Source organism: Eucalyptus grandis, chromosome 3, assembly GCF_016545825.1.
Source record: "Eucalyptus grandis isolate ANBG69807.140 chromosome 3, ASM1654582v1, whole genome shotgun sequence".
NCBI lineage: Eukaryota > Viridiplantae > Streptophyta > Magnoliopsida > Myrtales > Myrtaceae > Eucalyptus > Eucalyptus grandis.
Window position 1 is genome coordinate 3,875,457 of NC_052614.1, and position 24,120 is coordinate 3,899,576.

Below are 24,120 nucleotides of genomic sequence, written 5' to 3' on the forward strand. Positions count from 1 at the left end.
AAACACAAATTGTTTCGACCTTATTACAAGTGCTGCGTATTAGGTGACGTCAAACACGAGATATGTATGGTCAAGTTGTCAATTCCTCAGGAGCCCAAGATTGGTGATTCAGCGTATAGTTGAATATCCAGACGCCTCTGACTTTTTGGTTGATAATGTCGGTGTTCTGTAAGTTTTGAGCCGCTACAAAAATGGGCTATTTAATAGATAAATGTTGTCGCATTTTCCTTTATTTGAACGTTAATCATACACTAAAGCGTAAAAACATGTTATACGAGAGGTAAATGTAAGCTTAAGAAATTTGAACTCAGGGTCTCATATATTATATCATGTAAAATTTTATAAGATTACAGTCAATTATTCTAGAAATTTACTAGAATACTTAAAAATTAATTCATGCCTTCATATAGAAGTTCAAATTATAAGATTATAGTCAATAAATTTGTGCCTTCATTGCTGGACCACCGGCTGGCCGGCCGGTGGTCCAGCAATGGGGTTAAGAATCTTTTTCAAGACCTTAACCCTGCCTTTATGGCAACGGATGACAGACAGACACGCAGGGACTCCCACCCCAGGACGGGTTCCTCCGCCTGTTTCTTCCTTAAGCAGTTTAAGCCTCCCACAAGTTTCACACAAAATGAGGAAAAATAATTGTCTAGTTGAGTCAAGAAAATGTTAAACTAACCAACCCTTCTGCCAATGCCAACACATGTCCCACTTGTAATAAACAAATTGCCATCTAGCTAAATGAGGCACGATGTCCAAAGATACAGTATGCGGTCAGAGGTTGCTTTATAAATAACAGTTTCTCCACCATTCAATTCATGATCAGTCCTGATGGACATATGAGATATGTTCTCTCTAGCTTGGAAGAGTGCATGTTGAATCCCTCTGGAGTTTGGAAAGAGAAATGGAGAGAAGGGTAGTGATCATAGGAGCGGGAATTAGTGGCCTTCTCGCCTGCAAGTATTCGGTCGAGAAGGGCTTTGACCCGGTGGTGTTCGAGGCCGAGGACCGCATCGGGGGAGTCTGGAATCACACCATTCAATCGACCAAATTGCAAAATGTGAAGGAAAGTTACCAGTTCTCAGACTTCGATTGGCCGGCCTTTGTGCAGGAGATGTTCCCCAGCCACGCTGAAGTCCTAGACTATGTAAAGTCCTATGCTCAGCACTTCAATTTATATCCTTACATCAAGTTCCATTCCAGAGTGATTAGCATCGATTACGTTGGGGAGTCATTCGAAGAGATGAAGACGTGGGATTTGTGGGGTGGGACGGGGATGGCATTCGGCTCGAAAGGGAAGTGGCACATTACTGTCCTGGACACACAGACTAATGCCACAGAGGTAAATTAGCTGTTCTTGTTGACCCCCAAAAGAAAAAAATGAAAAAAAAAATAGCTGTTCTTCATAGTTCGGTTCAATTCAATCCTGAGATTTGAGAAGCATCGATATTTGCTAATACTCTAGTTTCAGTTTCTATGATTGCTTGATGCAATGTTAAGTGAGTGCCGCGTTTTGGCCAGGTTCACCAAGCTGAATTTGTTATTCTCTGCATCGGACGGTACAGCGGTCTTCCTAACATTCCGGAGCTCCCACCATCCTCTTGCTCCAAAGTGTTCGATGGCAAGGTGATGCATTCAATGGAATATTCAGATATGGAGAAATCTGCGGCTGCTGAATTGATTAAAGGAAAGCGAATCACAATTGTTGGTTCACAGAAATCAGCAGTAGATTTAGCAGTCGAATGTGCAGAAGCAAATGGTAAGAGCGATGTCATATAGACTTATCTGCTAGGAAAATTGTCCAAAAAGTCCATTGTACTTTTGCCAATTCAGTCTTAAACCTTCTAACTTTACCAATTGAGTTCTAAATCTTTTCACTTTTTACCGAATAAGTCCATCCGGCCAATTTTGACCGGAAAATGCTAATGTGGACGTCAGCTGATCATGTAGGATTGCCGGCGCTAACGTGACAAATTTTAATAATATTTTAATATTTTTTGAATATTTTTGAATATTTTTATTTTTATTTTTATATTTTCTGTTTTTTTTTTCTTTTCTTTTTTTCTTTTTGGCTTTTTCCTTGGCCTTTTCTGGTGATCGGCCACCGGCCACCGGCCATAGCCAGCCGGGTGAGGAGGAGCACTGACGAGGGCGAGGGAAGCCCTTGCCAGCGCGGCCAAGCGAGGGTCGCTGGGCGAGGCCGACCCTCCCAGTGAGGGTGGCCTCGCCGCGCGTCGGTCGAGTGACGGCGATGCTAGGCGAGGCCGCCCGGCCCCGGCGAGGGTCGGCCTTGCTAGATCTCGGCGAGGGAGTCTCGCCAAGGTTCACCCTCACCCGGGCGGCGTCGGCCTCGACCCGGCCACAGCCAACACCCGCTTGGCCAGGCGAGGAGCCTCGCCCTCGCCCGGCGTCGCTGTCGCTTGGCCGACGCTCGGCAAGGCCACCTCGCTGGGGAGGGTTGGCCTTGCCCTGGGCGACCCTTGCCGAGCCACGCCTAGGCGAGGACTTCCCTCGCCCTCACCGGTGCTCCTCCTTGCCCGACCGAGCCTCGCTTGTGGCGGGCGAGGCCAGCCGGCCCACTGTGGCTGGTGGCCGGCCGTCGCCTGTGGCCGGTGGTCGGCCACCGGAAAAAGCCAAAAAGAAAAGAAAAGAAAAAGGGGGAAAAATAGAAAATATAAAAATAAAAATAAAAAAATTCAAAAAAATCGAAAATATTAAAAAATTATTAAAATTGTCTATGTCGGGGCCAGGCATGACGATCCCCTACGTGACATCGCCAGCGTCCACGTCAACATTTTCCGGCCAAAATTGGCCGGATGGGCTTAATCAGCAAAAAGTGAAAATATTTAGGACTCAATTGGCAGAATTAAAAGGTTTAGGACTGAATTTGCAAAAGTGCAATAAGTTTAGGACTTTTTGAACAATTCTCCCATTATCTGTTGGTAGGCTATTGTTGGGTGAATTGTCACTGTGAACTATAGTCAAGTCCTATCAAAGCTTGCAATTCATGATATCTTCTGAAAGTTCATTTGAAACTTCTGTAATTTGTCGAAATACATCAAAACCCAATACATTAGTCATGGAATGGGGTTCAGTCATGTTTAAAGTATCTACACATGAATGAATTTGTATCTGCAACACCTGACACTTATAGGAATTCAATGGATGCGGTATCTACTACATACCAACGAGGACTTCATCGAGAGATGTGCTTTCCATCCTTTAAATGATCGAGCTTATCTGATAATGTCTTTTTCCTTATCTCATTCTCATTTTGTGATCGGAATCAGGAGTCAAGTACCCTTGTGTGATGATCCAGAGGAACCCTCATTGGTTGCTGCCCAGCGACAGTTTCTTAATATCTCACCTTGGTCTCTTGTACTTCAGTCGATTCGCTGAGCTGCTTCTTCATAAGCCAGGACAAAACATCCTGTACTGGGTTCTCGCCACAATGCTTTCGCCGTTGGTATGCACATACTTCCATTTTTTCGGTTTAGTTCCACAAGACTTGCTTGTCTATCAGTCAACCATAAAAAAATGACTCTTTTATCCGTGTCAAGTTCTTTTTTCATGATTCTCTTTGTTATATGCATCCGCTTGTCAATCAAAAAGTTTGCTCACGAGGTAACTCTGAAATTCCTAGAGATGGGGCATCTCGAAATTCTCGGAAATCTATCTCCAGTGGAAACTCCCGTTGACGAAGTATGGATTATTACCAAGACACAGCTTTCTTGAGGACATGTCTTCGTGTCTAATTGGCATTCTGCCCGACAAGTTCTACGATAAAGTTGAGGAGGGAAGCATCCTAATCAAAAGGTCGCAAAGCTTTCACTTCTGCAAGGAAGGTCTGATAGTCGATGGAGAAGACAAACCGATCTCAAGCGATCTCGTGATCCTTGCCACTGGATATAAAGGCAATCAAAAGCTCAAGAACATTTTCAGATCTTCAGTCTTCCAAAAGTACCTCGTCCCTTCACCAACTTCAATCATTCCTCTTTACAGGTACCATGTCATACTTGCAGTTGCAAAACCAAGTAGCATCAATTTCCACTCAAAACCTTGACTTTCAAAATGCATATCTTATTGTCATTAACTATCAAGGACCGACAACAATATATTGTCTAACTCTGAGATGGCATTGCAGAATTTGGCCTACCTTAAGGTCTCTTGTGTATCATTACAGCATTTAGGTGTGGAGCTAATTTCCGGGAATTCAAAATGTAGTTTTTTTTCTCATAGGATTTTGTCACGATACTGTGCCCAGTCTGGTTTTGTTGTAACAGTCTTTTATACTGACTTCAGGCGGGTGATTCATCCTCGGATTCCACAGCTCGCAGTTATAGGATACACAGGGAGCCTTGCTAACCTGCCGTCCTTTGAGATCACATGCCAGTGGCTCATGCACGTCCTCGATGGGAACTTGAAGCTGCCGAGCATCGGGGCAATGGAAAAGGACACAGCGAGGTGGGAAATTCACATGAAGCGATACAGCAGGAGGAACTTCTGGAGATCATGCATTGCAACCACCAGCATTTGGTACAATGACAAGCTGTGCAAGGACATGAACTGCAATCCCAGAAGAAAGAAGGGGTTTCTGGCCGAGTGGTTCCAACCTTATGGACCAGCTGATTATGCAAGCCTCGCTGATCAGAAACACTGAACAACAAACATATCCTTATTTGATGAGTTCTGAACGAGACATCATCCTCTTTATGATCAGTGATGAATTTGACATTTTGCTTGTAATAATTTATATTGCGAAAGTCTACAAGACTCAAGTGATATGAATGCAAAAATAAGAGTGATTTTTTGGCATTTTGAACGTAACTTCGTGACAACCTGCCCGTCAAACCATGTTCTGCTAACTGAGGGGTCAGAAAGGCATGTTTTCATATGGTGATTTGAAATAGGCTCATTTTCAATAGCTTCTTGTGCTCTTGCTGGATTCCTTAAATTCATTAAGACATCTGGGTCTACCCCTCGTGCTTCTCTGTGACTGCCAACGGTTGTAGAGAATCCAAAGAGAAAATGCGGATTGTAATAGAGAGAAAGATGTTGAATCTTGCGGAAACGTGGTACAAATATAATTTACAAAATATGACTTTCACTATTACAATAATTTCTCACACCACATACAATACTCGGACAACTCTACACAATTCCTCTCACACTCATGTGCATATACAGCACACTCTACTCAAGACACTCTCAAGACCCCCACACACATACCCACACACCTTCTTGGACTTCTTACTCACACACTCTTAGTTGGACACACAAATGTTGCTCCTATTTATAGGATGGAAAGTCAGTGACTTTCCTAACTTTCTACACTATTCTAGAAGTATTATTTTATTATAGCCTGACAACTAGATTATGGATTTTGCTAGAAGATTCTAGAGAAGGGAGAGTTCTAGAGAAATCCAGAGAGAGAGAAATCTGGAGGAGTAAAGACAGATATGGAGAACTCTAGAGAAAGATCTAGAGAACTCTAGGAGAGAGAGAGAGGCGGTGATCTTCAACACTCCCCCTCATCGACTACTCTCTCTCGATATAGTAGCCGTGCTGATATTGCTTTTTGACTCTTCAACTGTCTTCCTCCATTCAGCATATTGTGAAGCTTCCTCAGATGTGGATGGCTCTATGGCTCCATCTTTAGTTGCTTCTCTTGCTGCGACTTTTCATTGAGTTTTGTGATTCTTGAATTTTTGTAATGCCAATTCATTATGTCCTTTAGTCTCCTTTTCCTTCTTCTTACTCAATTTGGTCTTCATTCAGCATATCTCCTCTAAGAATTTTGAGATTGGAACTCACCTGGTCAACCTTCTCATTCGTGATTTTCATTTCGTGCTTCAACCGATTCAGTCCCATCCGAAGCACTTCAATGTAGACCTCTTGATCCTTTTTCTCGTAAAATTTCTTCCCCTTGATCTTATTCCACCGATCCTTACACCACGGGATGTAGGGTGTAGATGGCCTCCTTTCCTCAAAGAAACCTTTCTTCTTCTCCTTCATGTGTTTGATATCTCTCTCGCATGACCAATTGGGAACATCATAGCGGGCTTGAGGTCCCGAAGCTTCGCATGCTTCTTGAACTCACATCGAAACTTCTCTAGCTTCCTTTCTTTTTTTTTTTTGCCTCAAGCTCTCGATCCTTCTGTCTTATCATCTCATCCCTTTTCTTCAACACATTCTCCATCTTTGCCTTCTCAACTTTCAGCTTCTTTATCATATCTTGCATCTCATGCAATTTATTTTCACGACTGCTTGTTGGCATTGTTAGTTGCTTCTTCGAGTTCTCCCTTGGCTTGCTCTTATTCGGGGTCGTGATGGAACCTGTCGAATTATCCAACTCAACTATACAAGCTGTTGCAAGCTCTTCTGTTCCTTCATTGCAAATGTGCACTTGAAAGTCCCATTCTTCTTCGCTTTCAATCTCCTTCTTACAAGAAGTGACGACATTTCCTTCTTCTCGCCTCGTACTCAAATGTAACCGGCAATATGTCCTACTTGCCACAAACGTAGCAATTTTTGCTATGCCTTTTGTTGCTCTTATTCTTCGTCGTTGTCATCGGCCACGATCTGACGAGCTCCCCCGGCCGATAACCCTTCAAGGTTGCCTCCACCAATTCTCCATGATCTTTCCTGGTTTGCCATCTCTTGCACCTGCTCTATTTCTATTCTGTCTCCTCTGAACCTCTTTTATTACTAAAGAGGGCACTTTCATCCTCCTTAATTGAGACCTTAGGGATTTGTTTATCTAAGGCCTCTTGATTGGCCAATATATTTTCCAACTCAGTTAGAGTTGGCTCATTTGCCCATCCATGAGTGGCCGAACGATACCGTTATACTCCGACCCTTAACCCATGAATTATTATTCTTTCATTCTTGTCTCGTAGATGGCATTTTGAGGATCTAATTTTGAAATTTCTTCGCAAATAGATTTAACTTTAGAAAAGTATTGACTTACCATCATACTTTATTGCGAGATTGAGAGGAGCTCATTCTCCGTGCATTGTAACTTGGCATCGCTTGTCCTCGCAAACAGCTGTCGCCAAGTTATCCAGTGCCTCCTTCGGGGTCTTCGCACTTTTATGTATTGCACACCATCATCATCACAGTCACGGCAAAACATAAAGAGCCTTACCTGACTTGATGTTCCACTTTCTTAAATCACTATCATTTGTGGGTGGTGTGGTGTTGTTACCGCCAACGATATCCCATAAATATTGCCCAAGCAAATAATACTGCATGCGGGTACTCCAATTATTATAATTGAAGTCATTGAGCTTCTCCATCCCGTACACCGGACTCGAGAAATCTGCCATCGTGACTTTAGTATAATGGCCTGCACTATACCAAGTAAGCCTGATCCCGGACCAACCGACTTCACAATCCCAGACATTGTGCACTCGGCAGAACTCCGACGTCCTTCGCTTCTTTTGCCTGGCTCGACGATCCCCGATCGCCTTACTCACTTACAATGGTCCCCGACCACCACCTTCGCACGGCCTCCGACGACCTGCTCCCGATACCACTTGTTGAATCTTGCGGAAACGTGGTACAAATATAATTTACAAAATATGACTTTCACTATTACAATAATTTCTCACACCACATACAATACTCGGACAACTCTACACAATTCCTCTCACACTCATGTGCATATACAACACACTCTACTCAACACACTCTCAAGACCCCCACACACACACCCACACACCTTCTTGGACTTCTTACTCACACACTCTTAGTTGGACACACAAATGAGGAGCAAGTTGCTCCTATTTATAGGATGGAAAGTCGGTGACTTTCCTAACTTTCTACACTATTCTAGAAGTATTATTTTATTATAGCCTGACAACTAGATTATGGATTTTGCTAGAAGATTCTAGAGAAGGGAGAGTTCTAGAGAAATCCAGAGAGAGAGAAATCTGGAGGAGTAAAGACAGATATGGAGAACTCTAGAGAAAGATCTAGAGAACTCTAGGAGAGAGAGAGAGGCGGTGATCTTCAACAAAAGATGCCCTCAACTCATAAAGAAAATACAAGATTGATTAAAGATGATGCAACAATTAAAACGACAGACAAGAGCATCGCAGCCGAAAATAATCATTGATCAAATTGTAGAAATAAAGGACCACATCGCACTTGGTATAATTTGCTGAAGAGAAAAGCTTCTAGAAGATGGAGTACAGATAACTCCTTTGTCGGGGAAGGCAAAGAAGATGCAACGATACGCGTTTGGAGATATATTAATAGCAAAATTTGTAAGGAGCCCCCAAGGTACTTCGTTCCTGCCTGCATTTCCACATACCAAGCACTCGAGAACATATAAACATCACCCGGATGCCAAACACCGATAAAGGAGACACTGAATGAGCTAGAAACACGGATCAGGAAACAGAGAGGCCACGCTCTGCAACGATCTTGATGACCATGGTTTCCCCTTTGGTGCACCAGCTTTTTTCGCCAAGTACCCTCTTCTTCCTTGTGAATCCCGTCTGCAACCTCGTCCCCAGTTCTCGTCTGTACGCTCCCCTTCGTTCAGTGTCCGAGCCAGCTCTGTTCTTGCTGTCGAGCAGATACACTTTCCAATTGTTACGCCTTCTTTTTCCTTTCTGTCTCTTTTCCTTTAGTTTGCCCCCAGGGTATAAATGGAGTTCACACTAAACACTATTCTTTTTTTTTTTTTTTTTTTTTTTTTTTTAGGCTGTTGATATACTGTTAACCATGGCCTTTTATTTATCCGAAAATGACAAATGATTTGAAAATTAATTTTCAAAAATGATCTTCTGTTATTTAATATAACTATTTAATAAAAATTATTTTTATTATCCACGATAACTTAACTTATGTCTAAATGCAAAATTTGCATTTTTTCGTTTATTCATTTTTATAATTGGTATGAGCGATTATTTTTACAAAACGTTCTTACGATCATTCATATGTATGCTCTAGTTGTCGCCTTATTGTAATTCTCACGCTATTATTCCACGGAAAAGAAAGTAAACTGTAATGAGTAGACATGACGAATTGTCAAGAACAACCCAACGCCAAATACCTAACAAGTAAAAACTTTGATTGAGCCTTACTTGCTGAATTTTTGCAGCATTTTTCTGTTTTGTTTTTTTTTCGTAGCATGGTCTTCAAGGTATTCAATCTGATTTTGTGATGCGGTGACTTTCTGATTGTATAAGCCTTATTAGTCCACAATAGTGCGATTTGACAATAATACATTGATTTAGTTGAAGACTTAAAATGTTTAGGACTTAATTGATAAAATTAAAATGTTTATAATTGAATTGATAAAAAGTATATTGGATTTAGGACTTTTGAACAAATTTTTGATTTAATGTAATGTGAAATTTTGTGAAACCCTAGTGAAGTAGTCTAAGGGGCCATGTTTTTATTTCTTTTTCTGTTTAAGAACATAAATTTTATTTTTTTGTTCTCCGAATAAAAAAAATAACAAACGCTTTGTTTATGCTTTTTGTTCAAAATCGAATTTTTGTTCCCTGAACACAAAAAGAACAAATGAGAAACAAAAAAAAAAATTTTTGTTCTAAAACGATTTTGAAGAAACACTTTTCTTCTCTCTCTTCTCTTCTTTCTTCTTCTTTGCCTGCCGTCGGCCTCACGCCATGGCCGGGCGACGCCGGCCTAGCCGGCCCCCTGCGACGCTTGGCCTCGCCCAACCACGGCGAGGGGCCGGCGAGCCGCCATGGCCGGGCGAGGCCGCGCCTCGTCGGCCGCACGGAGGCCGCAGATCGGCCGAAAGAAGAAAAAAAAAGAAAGGAAAAAGGAAAATAAAAAAAAAAATATTAAAAATTAAAAGAAACAAAAAAGAATATAAATTTACCAAATGTGTTTTTATTTTTTATTCCTAACAAGTTTACTAAATGCATCTTTCTAGTAAAAATTGTTCTAATGTAAACATTTTTTCTATTTCTCGTTTTCCTGAACAATTTTGAACATAAGTGTTACCATTCACACCATAAATGTTTACAAAATTAAATCATGTTTTTATTTAAAATTTTAAAATTTTTAAGAATTGTAGACTCCATCCCACAAATTTCACAATAAATGAGGAAAACAAAGGCGTTTTGCTTTAACATTCTGGAAACACTTGTTTTCGTTTCTTTTGTTCCGCGGAATAGAAATAGAACAGTGAACGCGCTTGATAATTTTTTTGTTCCCTGGAATAGATTTAGAATAAAACAAGAAAAAAAGTCAAGCTTTTATATACAAGAACAACTCAAGAAACAAGTTTTTGTTTCTTCCGTTTTTCTTCCTTTCTTCTTCCCTAGTTGGTCATTGGCTCAACAATGGTTGGCGACAAGCCAGACGAGGCCCGGCAACCTTGCCTGAGCCTCATTGGCCCTCAGCCGAGGCCGAGAGCCTCGCCATCCCCGCAAGGCTCGACATCACAGATCTTCGCGAGGTCGAGCCTCACCCGCCACTGAGGCCGACTCTGTGTGCCTCGCCGTGGCCGGGTGAGGCCGAGCCACCGAGCCACGGCGAGGCTCCCCAAGGCCAGCGACCTTGTTTGGTCGATCGCTAGCCGACCATGGCCAAGCTAGCAACCGGCTAAGAAGAAGGAGAAGAAAAAAAAAAAAAAAAAAGAAAAAGAAAAGTAATAAAATCATTAATATATTAAAAGAAATTTTAAGCCACAAAATTTTTTGGGATTATACTAAATGTGTTTTTGTTCTGAATGGAAATTTTTATAATTATCAAACGCCTTAAGATACTCAGAAATTGTTCTCGATAACAGAAATAGAAAAAAAAAAGTTTTTGAAAAGAAACCAAGTTTCCGTGAATGAAACGCACACACGCATCTAAATGTCTAGTTGATCAAGAAAAATTTAAACTAATCCTTTTGTTAATACCAAGATCCCTCCCACTTGTATTAAGTAAATTGCCATCTAGATCAGATGAGGCGGAATGTCCAATGATATATAGTATGTGGTCGAAGATTGCTTCAACATTAAATCCATGATCAATCCTGATGGATATGTGAAATATGTTCTCTCTAGCTTGAACGATTACATGGTGTATCACTCTGAGTTTGAAAGGAGAAATAGAGACAAGGGTAGTGATCATAGGGGCAGGAATCAGTGGCCTTCGCCTGCAAGTACTCGGTCGATTGGTGTTTTAATATTGCTCGCCCTCTTTTCGGCAACTGAACGGGAAGCGACTTTCGAATCAGATGCACTCGCCCGTGTGAGAAAGGCACATATCACTCCAATAAAATTGATCTTATGGCGGCCAAACTCGATTTTGGTGGCTAGAATTGCAAGATCGCGCACTTTTGGCAACCAAATTCCTTAGTCGCCAGATCTTACACTTCTAGCGACCAAACTACGAGTTGGTCAGATATAAGTTTAAATTTCCCAAATTGAACCATAATCTCTCTATCTCTCCCTCCCTAATCCGACTTGTCCCTTAATCGTTGCTGTGCGGCCTGGCTGACGCCACCGCCATCTGCCCTTGCCCTAGTGAACCTCCTTCTTCCTTTTTTTGAGCTTTCTTGTCCGGCGGTGCGAGGCCCCATTGGGGTCCTGTGCTACCTTTTGTGGCAATTAGAATCAAATGAATAACTTTATTTATCTAATGACTTTTTAACAATACGATTAAAACAAAAGATTTACATAACCATAACTTGCATCAGAACTCCAAAACTCTATTGATTTTTATCTCTCATACTTGGTTGAGATCACAACTAATAATTCCACACACAATATGTCTTGATTAAATTTCAATCACTATCCATCCTTATCATAAAAAGAATAACAATCTAATATATGTTTGCTTCATCATCATCATCATCATCATCATCATCATTAGTTGGGTAATTGTCACAATTCTTTATTGTTAAATTTCAATCACTATCCATCTTATGAAGCCCGATTTGGTGGACCCCTATCAAAATATTTATCTTGGTAATTTTTCCCTTATTACAAACATAAATTTTTTTGACCTTTATCACCGGTGCTCCATATTGAATGACGTCAAGCGAGATATGAATGGTCAAGTTGTCGCCCAACATCGGTGATTTAGCATATAGTTGAATATTCAGACACCTTTGACTTTTTGGTTAATATTACCGATGTTCTGTAAGTTTTGAATTGCTACATAAATTTGCTATTTAATATTAAATGTTGTCATAGTTTTCCTTTATTTGAACATTAACCTTATATCAAAGTGTAAAAATATGTAATACAAGAGGTTAATATAACTTTATATCATGTGAAATTTTATAAAATTACAATTAATAATTCTAAAAGTTTACTAGAATACTTAAAATTAATTTGTGCCTCCGTTTAGAAGTTCAATTTTTCAGAATTACTGCCTCCCACAAGTTTCTGCACAAAATGAGGAAAAAATAATTGTCTAGTTGAGTCAAGAAAATGTTAAACCAATCCCCCGTCTGTCAATATCAAGACCTGTTCCCACTTGTATTAAAAAAATATCCATCTAGTCAGATGAGGCACAGTGTCCAAAGATTTGCTTTATGCGTAACAGTTTCTTCATTATTCAATCCATGATCAATCCTGATGGATATATGAGATATGTTCTCTCTAGCTTGAAAGATTACGCGTTGAATCCCTCTGGAGTTAGAAAAGAGAAATGGAGAGAAGAGTGGTTATCATAGGAGCAGGAATTAGTGGCCTTCTCGCCTGCAAGTATGCGGTCGAGAAGGGCTTTGACCCGGTGGTGTTCGAGGCCGAGGACCGCATCGGGGGAGTCTGGAATCACACCATTCAATCGACCAAGCTGCAGAATGCGAAGGACGGCTTCCGGTTCTCGGACTTCGATTGGCCAGCCTCTGTGCAGGAGATATTCCCCAGCCACACTGAAGTCCTGGACTATGTTGAGTCCTATGCTCAGCACTTCAATTTATATCCTTACATCAAGTTCCATTCCAGAGTGATTAACATCGATTTCGTTGGGGAGTCATTCGAAGAGATGAAGACGTGGGATTTGTGGGGTGGGACGGGAATGGCATTTGGCTCGAAGGGGAAGTGGCACATTACTGTCCTGGACACAAAGACTAATGCCACAGAGGTAAATTAGCTGTTCTTGTCAACCAAAAAAAAAAATAGCTGTTCTTCATAGTTCGGTTCAATTCAATCCTGAGATTTGAGAAGCATCAATATGTGCTTATTGTCTAGTTTCAGTTTCTGCGATTGCATGATGCGATATTAAGCGAGTCCTGCGTGTTTGGCCAGGGTTCACCAAACTGAATTTGTTATTCTCTGCATCGGACGGTTCAGCGGGCTTCCTAACACCGAGCTCCCACCAGCCTATTGCTCCAAAGTGTCTGATGGCAAGGTGATGCATTCAATGGAATATTCAGATATGGAGAAACCTGCAGCTGCTGAGTTGATTAAAGGAAAGCGAATCACAATTGTCGGTTCGCAGAATCGGCAGTGGATTTAGCAATCAATGTGCAGAAGCAAATGGTAAGAGCAACATCAAATACTTATCTGCCGGTAGGCTATTGTTGGGTGAATTGTCACAGTGAACTATAATCAAGTTCGATCAAAGCTTTGAAATTCGTGATATCTTCTGAAAGTTCATCTGAAACTTCTGTAATTTCGTCGAAATACATCAAAACCCATTCTATTGAAGACTAAATTAGTCATGGAATGGGGTTTAATCTTGCTTAAAGTATCTATACATGAATGAATTTGTATCTGCAACTCCTGACACTTCTTATAGGAATTCAATAGATGCAGTATCTACTACATACCAGCAAGGACTTCATTGAGAAATGCGCTTTCCATGCTTTAAATGATCAAGCTTATCTGATAATGTCGTTTTCCTTATCTCATTCTCATTTTTTGATTGGAATCAGGAGTCAAATACCCTTGTGTGATGATCCAGAGAAATCCTCATTGGTTGCTGCCCGGCGACGGCTTCTTAATATCTCACTTTGGTCACTTGTACTTCAATCGATTTGCTGAGCTGCGTCTTCATAAGCCGGGACAAAACATCCTGTACTGGCTTCTCGCCACAGTGCTTTCGCCATTGGTATACACATACTTCCACTTTTTTGGTTTAGTTCCACAAGACTTGCTTGTCTATCAGTCAACCATTAAAAATGACTCTTTTATCCGTGTCAAGTTCTTTTTCATGATTCTCTTTGTTATATGCATCCGCTTGTCAATCAAAAAGTTTTCTCATACCCTGAAATTCCTAGAGATGGGGCATCTCGAAATTCTCAGAAATCTATCTCCAGTGGAAACTCCCGTTGAAGAAGTACGGAGTAGTACCAAGACACAGCTTTCTTGAGGACTTGTCTTCGTGTCAAATTGGCATGCTGCCCGACAATTTCTATGATAAAGTTGAGGAGGGAAGCATCCTAGTCAAGAGGTCGCAGAGCTTTCGCTTCTGCAAGGAAGGTCTGATAGTGGGCGGAGAAGACAAACCGATCTCGAGCGATCTCGTGATCCTTGCCACCGGATATAAAGGCGATCAGAAGCTCAAGAACATTTTCAGATCTTCAGTCTTCCAAAAGTACCTCGTCCCTTCACCTACTTCAACCATTCCTCTTTACAGGTACCATTTCATACCTGCAGTTGCAACACCAAGTAGCCTTCAATTTCCACTCAAAAACCTTGATATTCAAAATGCATACCTTATTGTCCAAGTGAGGATTAACTATCAAGGACTGACAATGAGATATTATCTAACACCGAGAAGGCATTGCAGCACTTGGCTAACCTTAGAAAGGCATGTTTTCATATGGTGATTTGAAATAAGCTCATTTTCAATAGCTTCTTGTGCTCTTGCTGGATTCCTTAAATTCAATAAGACATCTGAGTCTACCCCTCATGCTTCTCTGTGACTACCAACGGTTGTAGAGAATCCAAAGAGAAAATGCGGATTGTAACAGAGAGAAAGATGCCCTCAACTCATAGAAAAAATACAAGATTGATTAGAGATGATGCAACAATTGAACCGACAGACAAGAGCATCGCAGCCGAAAATAATCATTGATCAAATTTTAGAAATCAAGGACCACATCACACTTGGTATAATTTGCTGAAGAGAAAAGCTTCTAGAAGATGGAGTACAGATAACTCCTTTGTCGGGGAAGGCAAAGAAGATGCAACGATACGCGTTTGGAGATATATTAATAGCAAAATTTGTAAGGAGCCCCCAAGGTACTTCGTTCCTGCCTGCATTTCCACATACCATGCACTCGAGAACATATAAACATCACCCGGATGCCAAACACCGATAAAGGAGACACTGAATGAGCTAGAAACACGGATCAGGAAACAGAGAGGCCACGCTCTGCAACGATCTTGATGACCATGGCTTCCCCTTTGGTGCACCAGCTTTTTTTCGCCAAGCACCCTCTTCTTCCTTGTGAATCCCGGCTGCAACCTCGTCCCCAGTTCTCGTCTGTACGCTCCCCTTCGTTCAGTGTCCGAGCCAGCTCTGTTCTTGCTGTCGAGCAGGTACACTTTCCAATTGTTACGCCTTCTTTTTCCTTTCTGTTTCTCTTTTTCTTTATTTTGCCCCCAGGGTATAATGGAGTTCACACTAAACACTATTCTTTAGGCTGTTGATATACTGTTAACTATGGCCTTTTATTTCACCGAAAATGACAAATGATTTGAAAATTAATTTTCAAAAAATGATTGCTTCTATTATTTAATATAACTAGTCAATAAAAATTATTTTTATTATCAACGATAACTTATGTCTAAATGCAAATATTTTTCGTTTATTCATTTTTATAATTGGTATGAACGATTATTTTTACGAAAATGTTCTTAAGATCATTCATATGTATGCTTTAGTTGTTGTCTTATTGTAATTCTCACGCTCTTATTCCATAGAAAAGAAGTAAACTGTAATGAGTATGACATGACGAACTGTCAAGAACAACCCTAGCGCTAGACACCTAACAAGTAAAAACTTTGATTGAGCCTTATTTGCTGAATTTTTGCAGCATTTTTCTGTTTGTGTTTTTTGTAGCATGGTCTTCAAGGTATTCAATCTGATTTTGTGATGCGGTGACTTTCTGATTGTATAAGCCTCATTAGTCCACAACCGTGCAATTTGACAACATTACATTGGATTCAATTGAAGACTTGAAAATGTTTAAGACTTAATTGGTAAAATTAAAATGTTTATAATTGAATTGACAAAAGTATAATGAATTTAGGATTTTTTGGACAAATTTTTTATTTAATATAATGTGAAATTTTGTGAGACCCTAGTGAAGTAGTCTAAATGTTTACAAAATTAAATCATGTTTTTATTTAAAATTTAATTTTTTTTTAAGAATTGTAGACTCCATCCCACAAATTTCACAATAAATGAGGAAAACTAAGGTGATGTTTGGTAACCTTCCGAGGAACACCTGTTTCGTTATTTTGTTCCGTGGAATAGAAATAGAATAGAAACGCGTTTGGTAATTTTTTTTTGTTTCCCGGAATGGATTTAGAACGAAACAAGAAAAAAAAAATTGTTTCTTGTTTCCAGGAACAACTCAAGAAACAAGTTTTTGTTTCTTTTCTTTTCTTCTGTTTTCTCTTCCTTTCTTCTTCCCTAGCTGGTCATTGGCCCTGCGATGGCCGGCGATCGGTCAGACAAGGCCTGGCAACCTCGCCTAGCCACAGCAAGGCCGAGCCTCGCTCGGCCACCATGAGGCCCAGCATCGCCTGGGTTGACGTTGCTTGGCCTCGCCGAGCCACGGCGAGGCTCCCCCAAGGCCGGCGACCTTGTCTGGCCGGTCGTTGGCCGGCCATGGCCAAGTTGGTGACCGGCTAAGAGGAAGGAGAAGGAAAAAAAAACGTAATAAATTTATTAATATATTAAAAGAAATTTTAAGCCACAAATTTTTTGGGATTATACCAAATGTGTTCCCGGAACATAAATTTTTTATAGTTGTCAAACGCCTTAAAATGCTCATAAACTGTTCCCGAGAACAAAATTAGAATTTTTTTTTTGAAAAGAAACTGTTCCACAGACAGTTACGTTACCATACGCACCTAAATGTCTAGTTAATCAAGAAAATTTTAAACTAATCCTTTTGTCAATACCGAGATCCCTCCCACTTGTATTAAGTAAATTGCCCATCTAGATTAGATGAGGCAGAATGTCCAATGATATACGGTATGTGGTTGAAGATTGCTTCAACATTCAATCCATGATCAATCTTGATGGATATATGAAATATGTTCTCTCTAGCTTGAACGATTACATGTTGTATCCCTCTGAGTTTGAAAAGAGAAATGGAGACAAGGGTAGTGATCATAGGGGCAGGAATCAGTGGCCTTCTCGCCTGCAACTATTCGGTCGATTGATGTTGGAATATTGCTCGCCCTCTTTCGGCAACTGAACGGGAAGTGATTTAGAAATCGACTTTCGAATCAGATGCACTTGCCCGTGTGAGAAAGGCAAATATCACTCCAATAAAATTGATCTTATGGCCGCCAAACTTGACTTTGGTGGCTAGAATTGCAAGATCGCGCACTTTTGGCGACCAAATTCTTTGGTCGCTAGATCTTGCACTTCTAACGACCAAACTAGATATAAGTTTAAATTTCCCAAATTGAACCATAATCTCTCTCTCTCTCACTCCCTAATCCGACTTGTCCCTTAATCGTTGCCGTGCGGCCTGGCTGACCCCGCTGCCATCTGCCCTTGCCCTAGTGAACCTCCTCCTTCCTTTTTTTGAGCTTTCTTGTCCGGCGGTGCGAGGCCCCATTGGGGTCCTGTGCTACCCTTTGTGGCAATTAGAATCAAATGAATAACTTTATTTATCTAATGACTTTTTAACAAAACGATTAAAACATAGGATTTATCTAACGATAACTTGTGTCGGAACTCCAAAACTCTATTCATTTTTATCTCTCATACTTGGTTGAGATCACAACTAATAATTCCACACACTATGTCTTGATTAAATTTCAATCACTGTCCATCCTTATCATAAAAAGAATAACAATCTAGAATATGTTTGCTTTATCATCGTCGTCGTCATCATCATCATCATCATCATTATTTGGCTTTGTTAAATTTCAATCACTATCCACGTAACATCTTGAATTTTTAGTTCTATTTTCAATTGAATGAATCGGGCTTTTCATTGACGCGTTTATGGTCCTATTTTCTGAGCTAATCACTCACGAGATAACTGGGTTATCTAGGAAAGTCATTAATGGATTTTAACGCAATAGACTTGAAAATTCGATCGGAAATCGGTTGCTCGATTATGCTAGTTTGCAAGGGTCATTACGGCATAGTTGAAAATCTATCAGAGATCGGAGATAAGTTGATTTGACTGAGATAGATGATCGGAGTGTGGGTGATTCCACCAGATTGCAAAATTCTCATTGATCGGCACTAGACCGATTTTTCTGTCGTTTTGGTACACCTTGTGCCCATATTTGAAGTCTCGAAATTTTCATGACAACCGAGAGTCACCAATGAGTCGAAGATGTACGTTGTGACTCAAGATAAATCGATCATGGGTCAATTACACTAAAAATTCCCAAAAGCTACCTGGTAGATTAGATTACGCTAAAATCACGTCAAATTGAAATTAACTACGAATTTGAACCCGATTTCAGAAATTGAAAAGTTCTGTCATGTCACGATTTATTTTAGGAACGTCGACTTATCCCTCGAAGAATTTTCAGCGAGTTCGGGACGTTTTTTACGAAAAAATCGTTGGCATCAAATTGGACGAAAACGTTTGGGGACCAAGATAATTGAATTGTGAATTGTGGGCCAGGGACCAAACAATAATGAAAATAAAACGGAAATTCGAGATTGGCTAAAATCACGTCAAATTGAAATTAACTACGAATTTGAACCCGATTTGAGAGGAGTTTTGACTTCAAACCTGAGCTATTTGGTGATAGGCAGTATGGCCTTTCTTCTTCTACAACGTTGGACATCAAATTTGGGAAGCCTAAGATTGATGAAATTCGTATGTTAGGATGAGGGCTGGAATTTTGGCATCAAATTGGACTGTTTGGGAAATTACATGCATGAAAGGGATGGGGGACCAAGATAATTGAATTGTGAATTGTGGGCTTGTGGGACCAAATCAATGATGAAAATAGATATTTTACTTGACTTTTGCGCCCCCCTTTTTTTCAATCTTCTCTTCATGCAAGCTTCGCCGATTTCATCTCCACGGCGTCCCTTTCATTTTAATCCTTCTGTTTTGCTTTCTGTAATTTGCTTTCTTCGAAGAAATATAGCGGCGTTGAAGACCGCAGCTTTTTACCCCCCTCAAGGGAAGGCCACCGTCTCAACCATTTTCTTTCCCCCCCACGTGCTCCATTTCTCTTCTTGGTCGGCCACAAACGCACGCCTCCACTATCATTTCGTCCTCATCACCCATCCATCTCCACCACCACATCATCACCATCTATCATCATCCCATCTTCCACCATCACCCCACGTCCACCGAGTTAACCATCCAGCATCAACGCTCCCTTGAATCCCTTGGTGTTGACCACCCATCGACGCCAGCATCGGCCGTTCTTGCAGCTTCTCCACGCGTCCCTCCATCCACCGAAGCCAGCCCGCACGTTCACCGTTCCACGAGCCTCGAAGCCCCAAAAGAAATCCAGCCAGCTTCGTGGCCGATTTTGGCCCGGTCCGTTTGGCGTCACCGGTTCAAAGTTTATTGGCCGCCATCGCACCACTGTCACCGTGGACTCATATGCTCGTTAATCCGGTGAGTTTACCAACTAAACTCTACTTAGGGAGTTAATTATTCTTAGAGGGTAATTAGTTTAATTTAATTAAGGTTTATGTGGTTAGTTAGATTAGATTAGTAATTTAATTATCCAACTTTGCATGTTAGGTTGTTATATTAGATTAATTAGAGATTGTACAAGTTGTATTAATCATCTAAATTGGTTTGGGAATTTTCTGAACCCGTTTTGGTATTTAATTCAGCATTTTTGGCCTAGGTTTGTATTTTTGGCATTTATCGGTATTTAATTAATTAATTTTGGTAATTATTTAATTATTAAATATTTTCCGAAAATTAGACCGCGGTAGCCGGTGACCAGAATTTTGTGCTGATTGTAATGGTATGTTCAGTTTATGTAATTGGATGTTAATTTGTGCAAATTGAGTGCCGATTGGATTTTTGGTAACTTATTCCAAAAATTATAATTTCAATATTTATTCAAAAAATCTAGGGTGTCAGGTCTTTAACACCGAAAATAGTTTATATACTATATAAAACGGTGGGATTTTAAAGTGGAGGATATGAATTTTTCGGGTTCAATCTGACAGTATACTCACACAACTATTTTCACCGGGTGTTTTTAATATAAAAAAAATAGGTCAGGATCACTATTTTAATAGATATATTTGAGTGCAATGCACGGTGTCCTAGATCACTATTTTAATAGATATAAACTTTTGGTTAATATTACTGATGTTCAGTATGTTTTGAATTGCTACATAAATTCGCTATTTAATATTAAATGTTGTCATAGTTTTCCTTTATTTGAACATTAACCTTATATTAAAGTGTAAAAATATGTAATACAAGAGTTTAATATAAGCTTGAAAAAATTTGAATTCGGGGTCTCATGCTTTATATTATGTGAAATTTTATGAAATTACAATTAATTATTCTAAAAGTTTACTAGAATACTTAAAAATTAATTTGTTTCTCCGTTTAGAAGTTCAATTTTTTAGAATTACTGCCTCCCACAAGTTTCATACAAAATGAGGAAAAATAATTGTCCAGTTGAGTCCAGAAAATGTTAAACCAACCGTCCTTCTGTCAATATCAAGACCTGTTCCCACTTGTATTAAAAAAATTGCCATCTAGTCAGATGAGGCGCAGTGTCCAAAGATGCAGAGTCTGTGGCCAAAGGCTGCTTTATCGTAACAGTTTCTCCATCATTCAATTCATGATCAGTCCTGATGGACATATGAGATATGTTCTCTCTAGCTTGGAAGAGTGCATGTTGAATCCCTCTGGAGTTTGGACAGATAAATGGAGAGAAGGGTAGTGATCATAGGAGCAGGAATTAGTGGCCTTCTCGCCTGCAAGTATTCGGTCGAGAAGGGCTTTGACCCGGTGGTGTTCGAGGCCGAGGACCGCATCGGGGGAGTCTGGAATCGCACCATTCAATCGACCAAGCTGCAGAATGTGAAGGACGGCTTCCGGTTCTCGGACTTCGATTGGCCGGCCTCTGTGCAGGAGATATTCCCCAGCCACACTGAAGTCCTGGACTATGTTGAGTCCTATGCTCGGCACTTCAATTTATATCCTTACATCAAGTTCTATTCCAGAGTGATTAACGTCGATTTCGTTGGGGAGTCATTCGAAGAGATGAAGACGTGGGATTTGTGGGGCGGGACGGGGATGGCATTTGGCTCGAAAGGGAAGTGGCACATTACTGTCCTGGACACAGAGACAAATGCCACAGAGGTAAATTAGCTGTACGTGTCGACCAAAAAAAAAAAAGTTAGCTGTTCTTCATAGTTCGGTTCAATTCGATCATGAGATTTGAGAAGCATCAATATGTGCTTATTGTCTAGTTTCAGTTTCTGCGATTGCATGATGCGATATTAAGCGAGTGCTGCGTTTTGGCCAGGTTCACCAAGCTGAATTTGTTATTCTCTGCATCGGACGGTTCAGCGGGCTTCCTAACATTCCGGAGCTCCCACCAGCCTATTGCTCCAAAGTGTTCGATGGCAAGGTGATGCATTCAATGGAATATTCAGATATGGAGAAATCTGCAGCTGCTGAGTTGATTAAAGGAAAGCGAATCACAATTGTCGGTTCGCAGAAATCGGCAGTGGATTTAGCAGTCGAATGTGCAGAAGCAAATGGTAAGAGCAACTTCACAAATACTTATCTGCCGGTAGGCTATTGTTGGGTGAATTGTTACTGTGAACTATATCCAAGTTCGATCAAAGCTTTGAAATTCGTGATATCTTCTGAAAGTTCATTTGAAACTTCTGTAATTTCGTCGAAATACATCAAAACCCATTCTATTGAAGACTAAATTAGTCATGGAATGGGGTTCAATCTTGCTTAAAGTATCTATGCATGAATGATTTTGTATCTGCAACTCCTGACACTTCTTATAGGAATTCGATGGATGCAGTATCTACTACATACCAGCAAGGACTTCATTGAGAAATGCGCTTTCGATGCTTTAAATGATCAAGCTTATCTGATAATGTCGTTTTCCTTATCTCATTCTCATTTTTTGATCGGAATCAGGAGTCAAGTACCCTTGTGTGATGATCCAGAGGAATCCTCATTGGTTGCTGCCCGGCAACGGCTTCTTAATATCTCACGTTGGTCACTTGTACTTCAATCGATTTGCTGAGCTGTGTCTTCATAAGCCGGGACAAAACGTCCTGTACTGGCTTCTAGCCACAGTGCTTTCGCCATTGGTATACACATACTTCCACTTTTTTGGTTTAGTTCCACAAGACTTGCTTGTCTATCAGTCAACCATAAAAAAATGACTCTTTTATCCGTGTCAAGTTCTTTTTTCATGATTCTCTTTGTTATATGCATCCACTTGTCAATCAAAAAGTTCTCTCACACCCTGAAATTCCTAGAGATGGGGCATCTCGAAATTCTCGGAAATCTATCTCCAGTGGAAACTCCCGTTGAAGAAGTACGGAATAGTACCGAGACACAGCTTTCTTGAGGACATGTCTTCGTGTCAAATCGGCATGCTGCCCGACAATTTCTATGATAAAGTTGAGGAGGGAAGCATCCTAATCAAGAGGTCGCAGAGCTTTCGCTTCTGCAGGGAAGGTCTGATAGTGGGCGGAGAAGACAAACCGATCTCGAGCGATCTCGTGATCCTTGCCACCGGATATAAAGGCGATCAGAAGCTCAAGAACATTTTCAGATCTTCAGTCTTTCAAAAGTACCTCGTCCCTTCACCTACTTCAACCATTCCTCTTTACAGGTACCATTTCATACCTGCAGTTGCAACACCAAGTAGCTTCAATTTCCACTCAAAAACCTTGATATTCAAAATGCTTATCTTATTGTCCAAGTGAAGATTAACTATCAAGGAATGACAATGATATTATCTAACACCAAGAAGGCATTGCAGCACTTGGCTAACCTTAAGGTCTCTGCTGTATGGTCATGACATTTAAGTGTGTTACTAATTTCAGGGCATTCAAAATGTAGTTTTTTTCTCATAGGATTTTGTAATGATGCTGTGCCCGATCCTGGTTTTGTTGCAATGGTCTTATATACCAACTTCAGGCAGGTGATTCATCCTCGGATTCCGCAGCTCGCAATTATAGGATACGCGGAGGGCTTTGCAAACCTGCCGTCTTTTGAGATCAGATGCCAGTGGCTTACGCACCTCCTCGATGGGAACATCAAGCTACCGAGCATTGGGGCAATGGAAAAGGACACAGCCAGGTGGGAAAGTCACATGAAGCGATATGGCAGGAGGAACTTCCGGAGATCATGCGTTCTAACCACCAACATTTGGTACAATGACCAGCTGTGCAAGGACATGAACTGCAATCCCAGAAGAAAGAAGGGGTTTTTGGCCGAGTGGTTCCAACCTTATGGACCAGCTGATTATGCAGGCCTCACTGATCAGAAACGCTGAACAACAAACATGTCCTTATGATCGGTGATGAGTTCTGAACAAAGACATTATCCTCCTTATGATCAGTGATGAATTCGACATTTTGCTTGTAATATTTTGTATTGCAAAAGTCTACAAGATTCAAGTCATATGAATGCAAAAATAAGAGTAATTTTTTGGCATTTTTAATGTAACTTCTTGAGACAACCCACCCCTCAAACCATGCTCTACAGATTGAGGGTGAGAAATACATAGTTTCATATGGCGATTTGAAATAAGCCCACTTTCAATGGCTTCTTGTGCTCTTGCTGGATTCCTTAATTCAACAAGACATCTGAGTCTACCCCCTCATGCTTCTCTATGACTGCCAACGGTTGTAGAGAATCCAAAGAGTAAATGCGGATTGTAACAGAGAGAAAGATGCCCTCAACTCATAAAGAAAATACAAGATTAATTAAAGATGATGTAACAATTGAGCCGACACACACGAGCATCACAGCAGCCGAAAATAATCATT

The 24,120-nt window shown here is 40.6% G+C and overlaps 3 protein-coding genes across 3 annotated transcripts; all 3 read left to right on the forward strand.

The window, feature by feature from the left end:
* Positions 1-809: 809 nt before the first annotated feature.
* On the forward strand, positions 810-4,740 carry LOC104429138 (putative flavin-containing monooxygenase 2). Its single transcript, XM_039308102.1, has 5 exons — positions 810-1,348; positions 1,528-1,765; positions 3,297-3,472; positions 3,650-4,008; positions 4,309-4,740. Exons 1-5 carry the CDS (start codon positions 911-913, stop codon positions 4,664-4,666), a joined length of 1,569 nt encoding a protein of 522 aa, XP_039164036.1. The 5' UTR covers positions 810-910; the 3' UTR covers positions 4,667-4,740.
* Positions 4,741-12,639: 7,899 nt separating this feature from the next.
* Positions 12,640-16,039, forward strand: LOC104436159 (putative flavin-containing monooxygenase 2). Its single transcript, XM_039308749.1, has 4 exons — positions 12,640-13,077; positions 14,216-14,574; positions 15,360-15,482; positions 16,006-16,039. Exons 1-4 carry the CDS (start codon positions 12,640-12,642, stop codon positions 16,037-16,039), a joined length of 954 nt encoding a protein of 317 aa, XP_039164683.1.
* A 4,832-nt stretch (positions 16,040-20,871) lies between these two features.
* Positions 20,872-23,760, forward strand: LOC104436160 (putative flavin-containing monooxygenase 2). Its single transcript, XM_039308101.1, has 5 exons — positions 20,872-21,451; positions 21,618-21,855; positions 22,253-22,428; positions 22,600-22,958; positions 23,267-23,760. Exons 1-5 carry the CDS (start codon positions 21,014-21,016, stop codon positions 23,622-23,624), a joined length of 1,569 nt encoding a protein of 522 aa, XP_039164035.1. The 5' UTR covers positions 20,872-21,013; the 3' UTR covers positions 23,625-23,760.
* Positions 23,761-24,120: the final 360 nt, after the last annotated feature.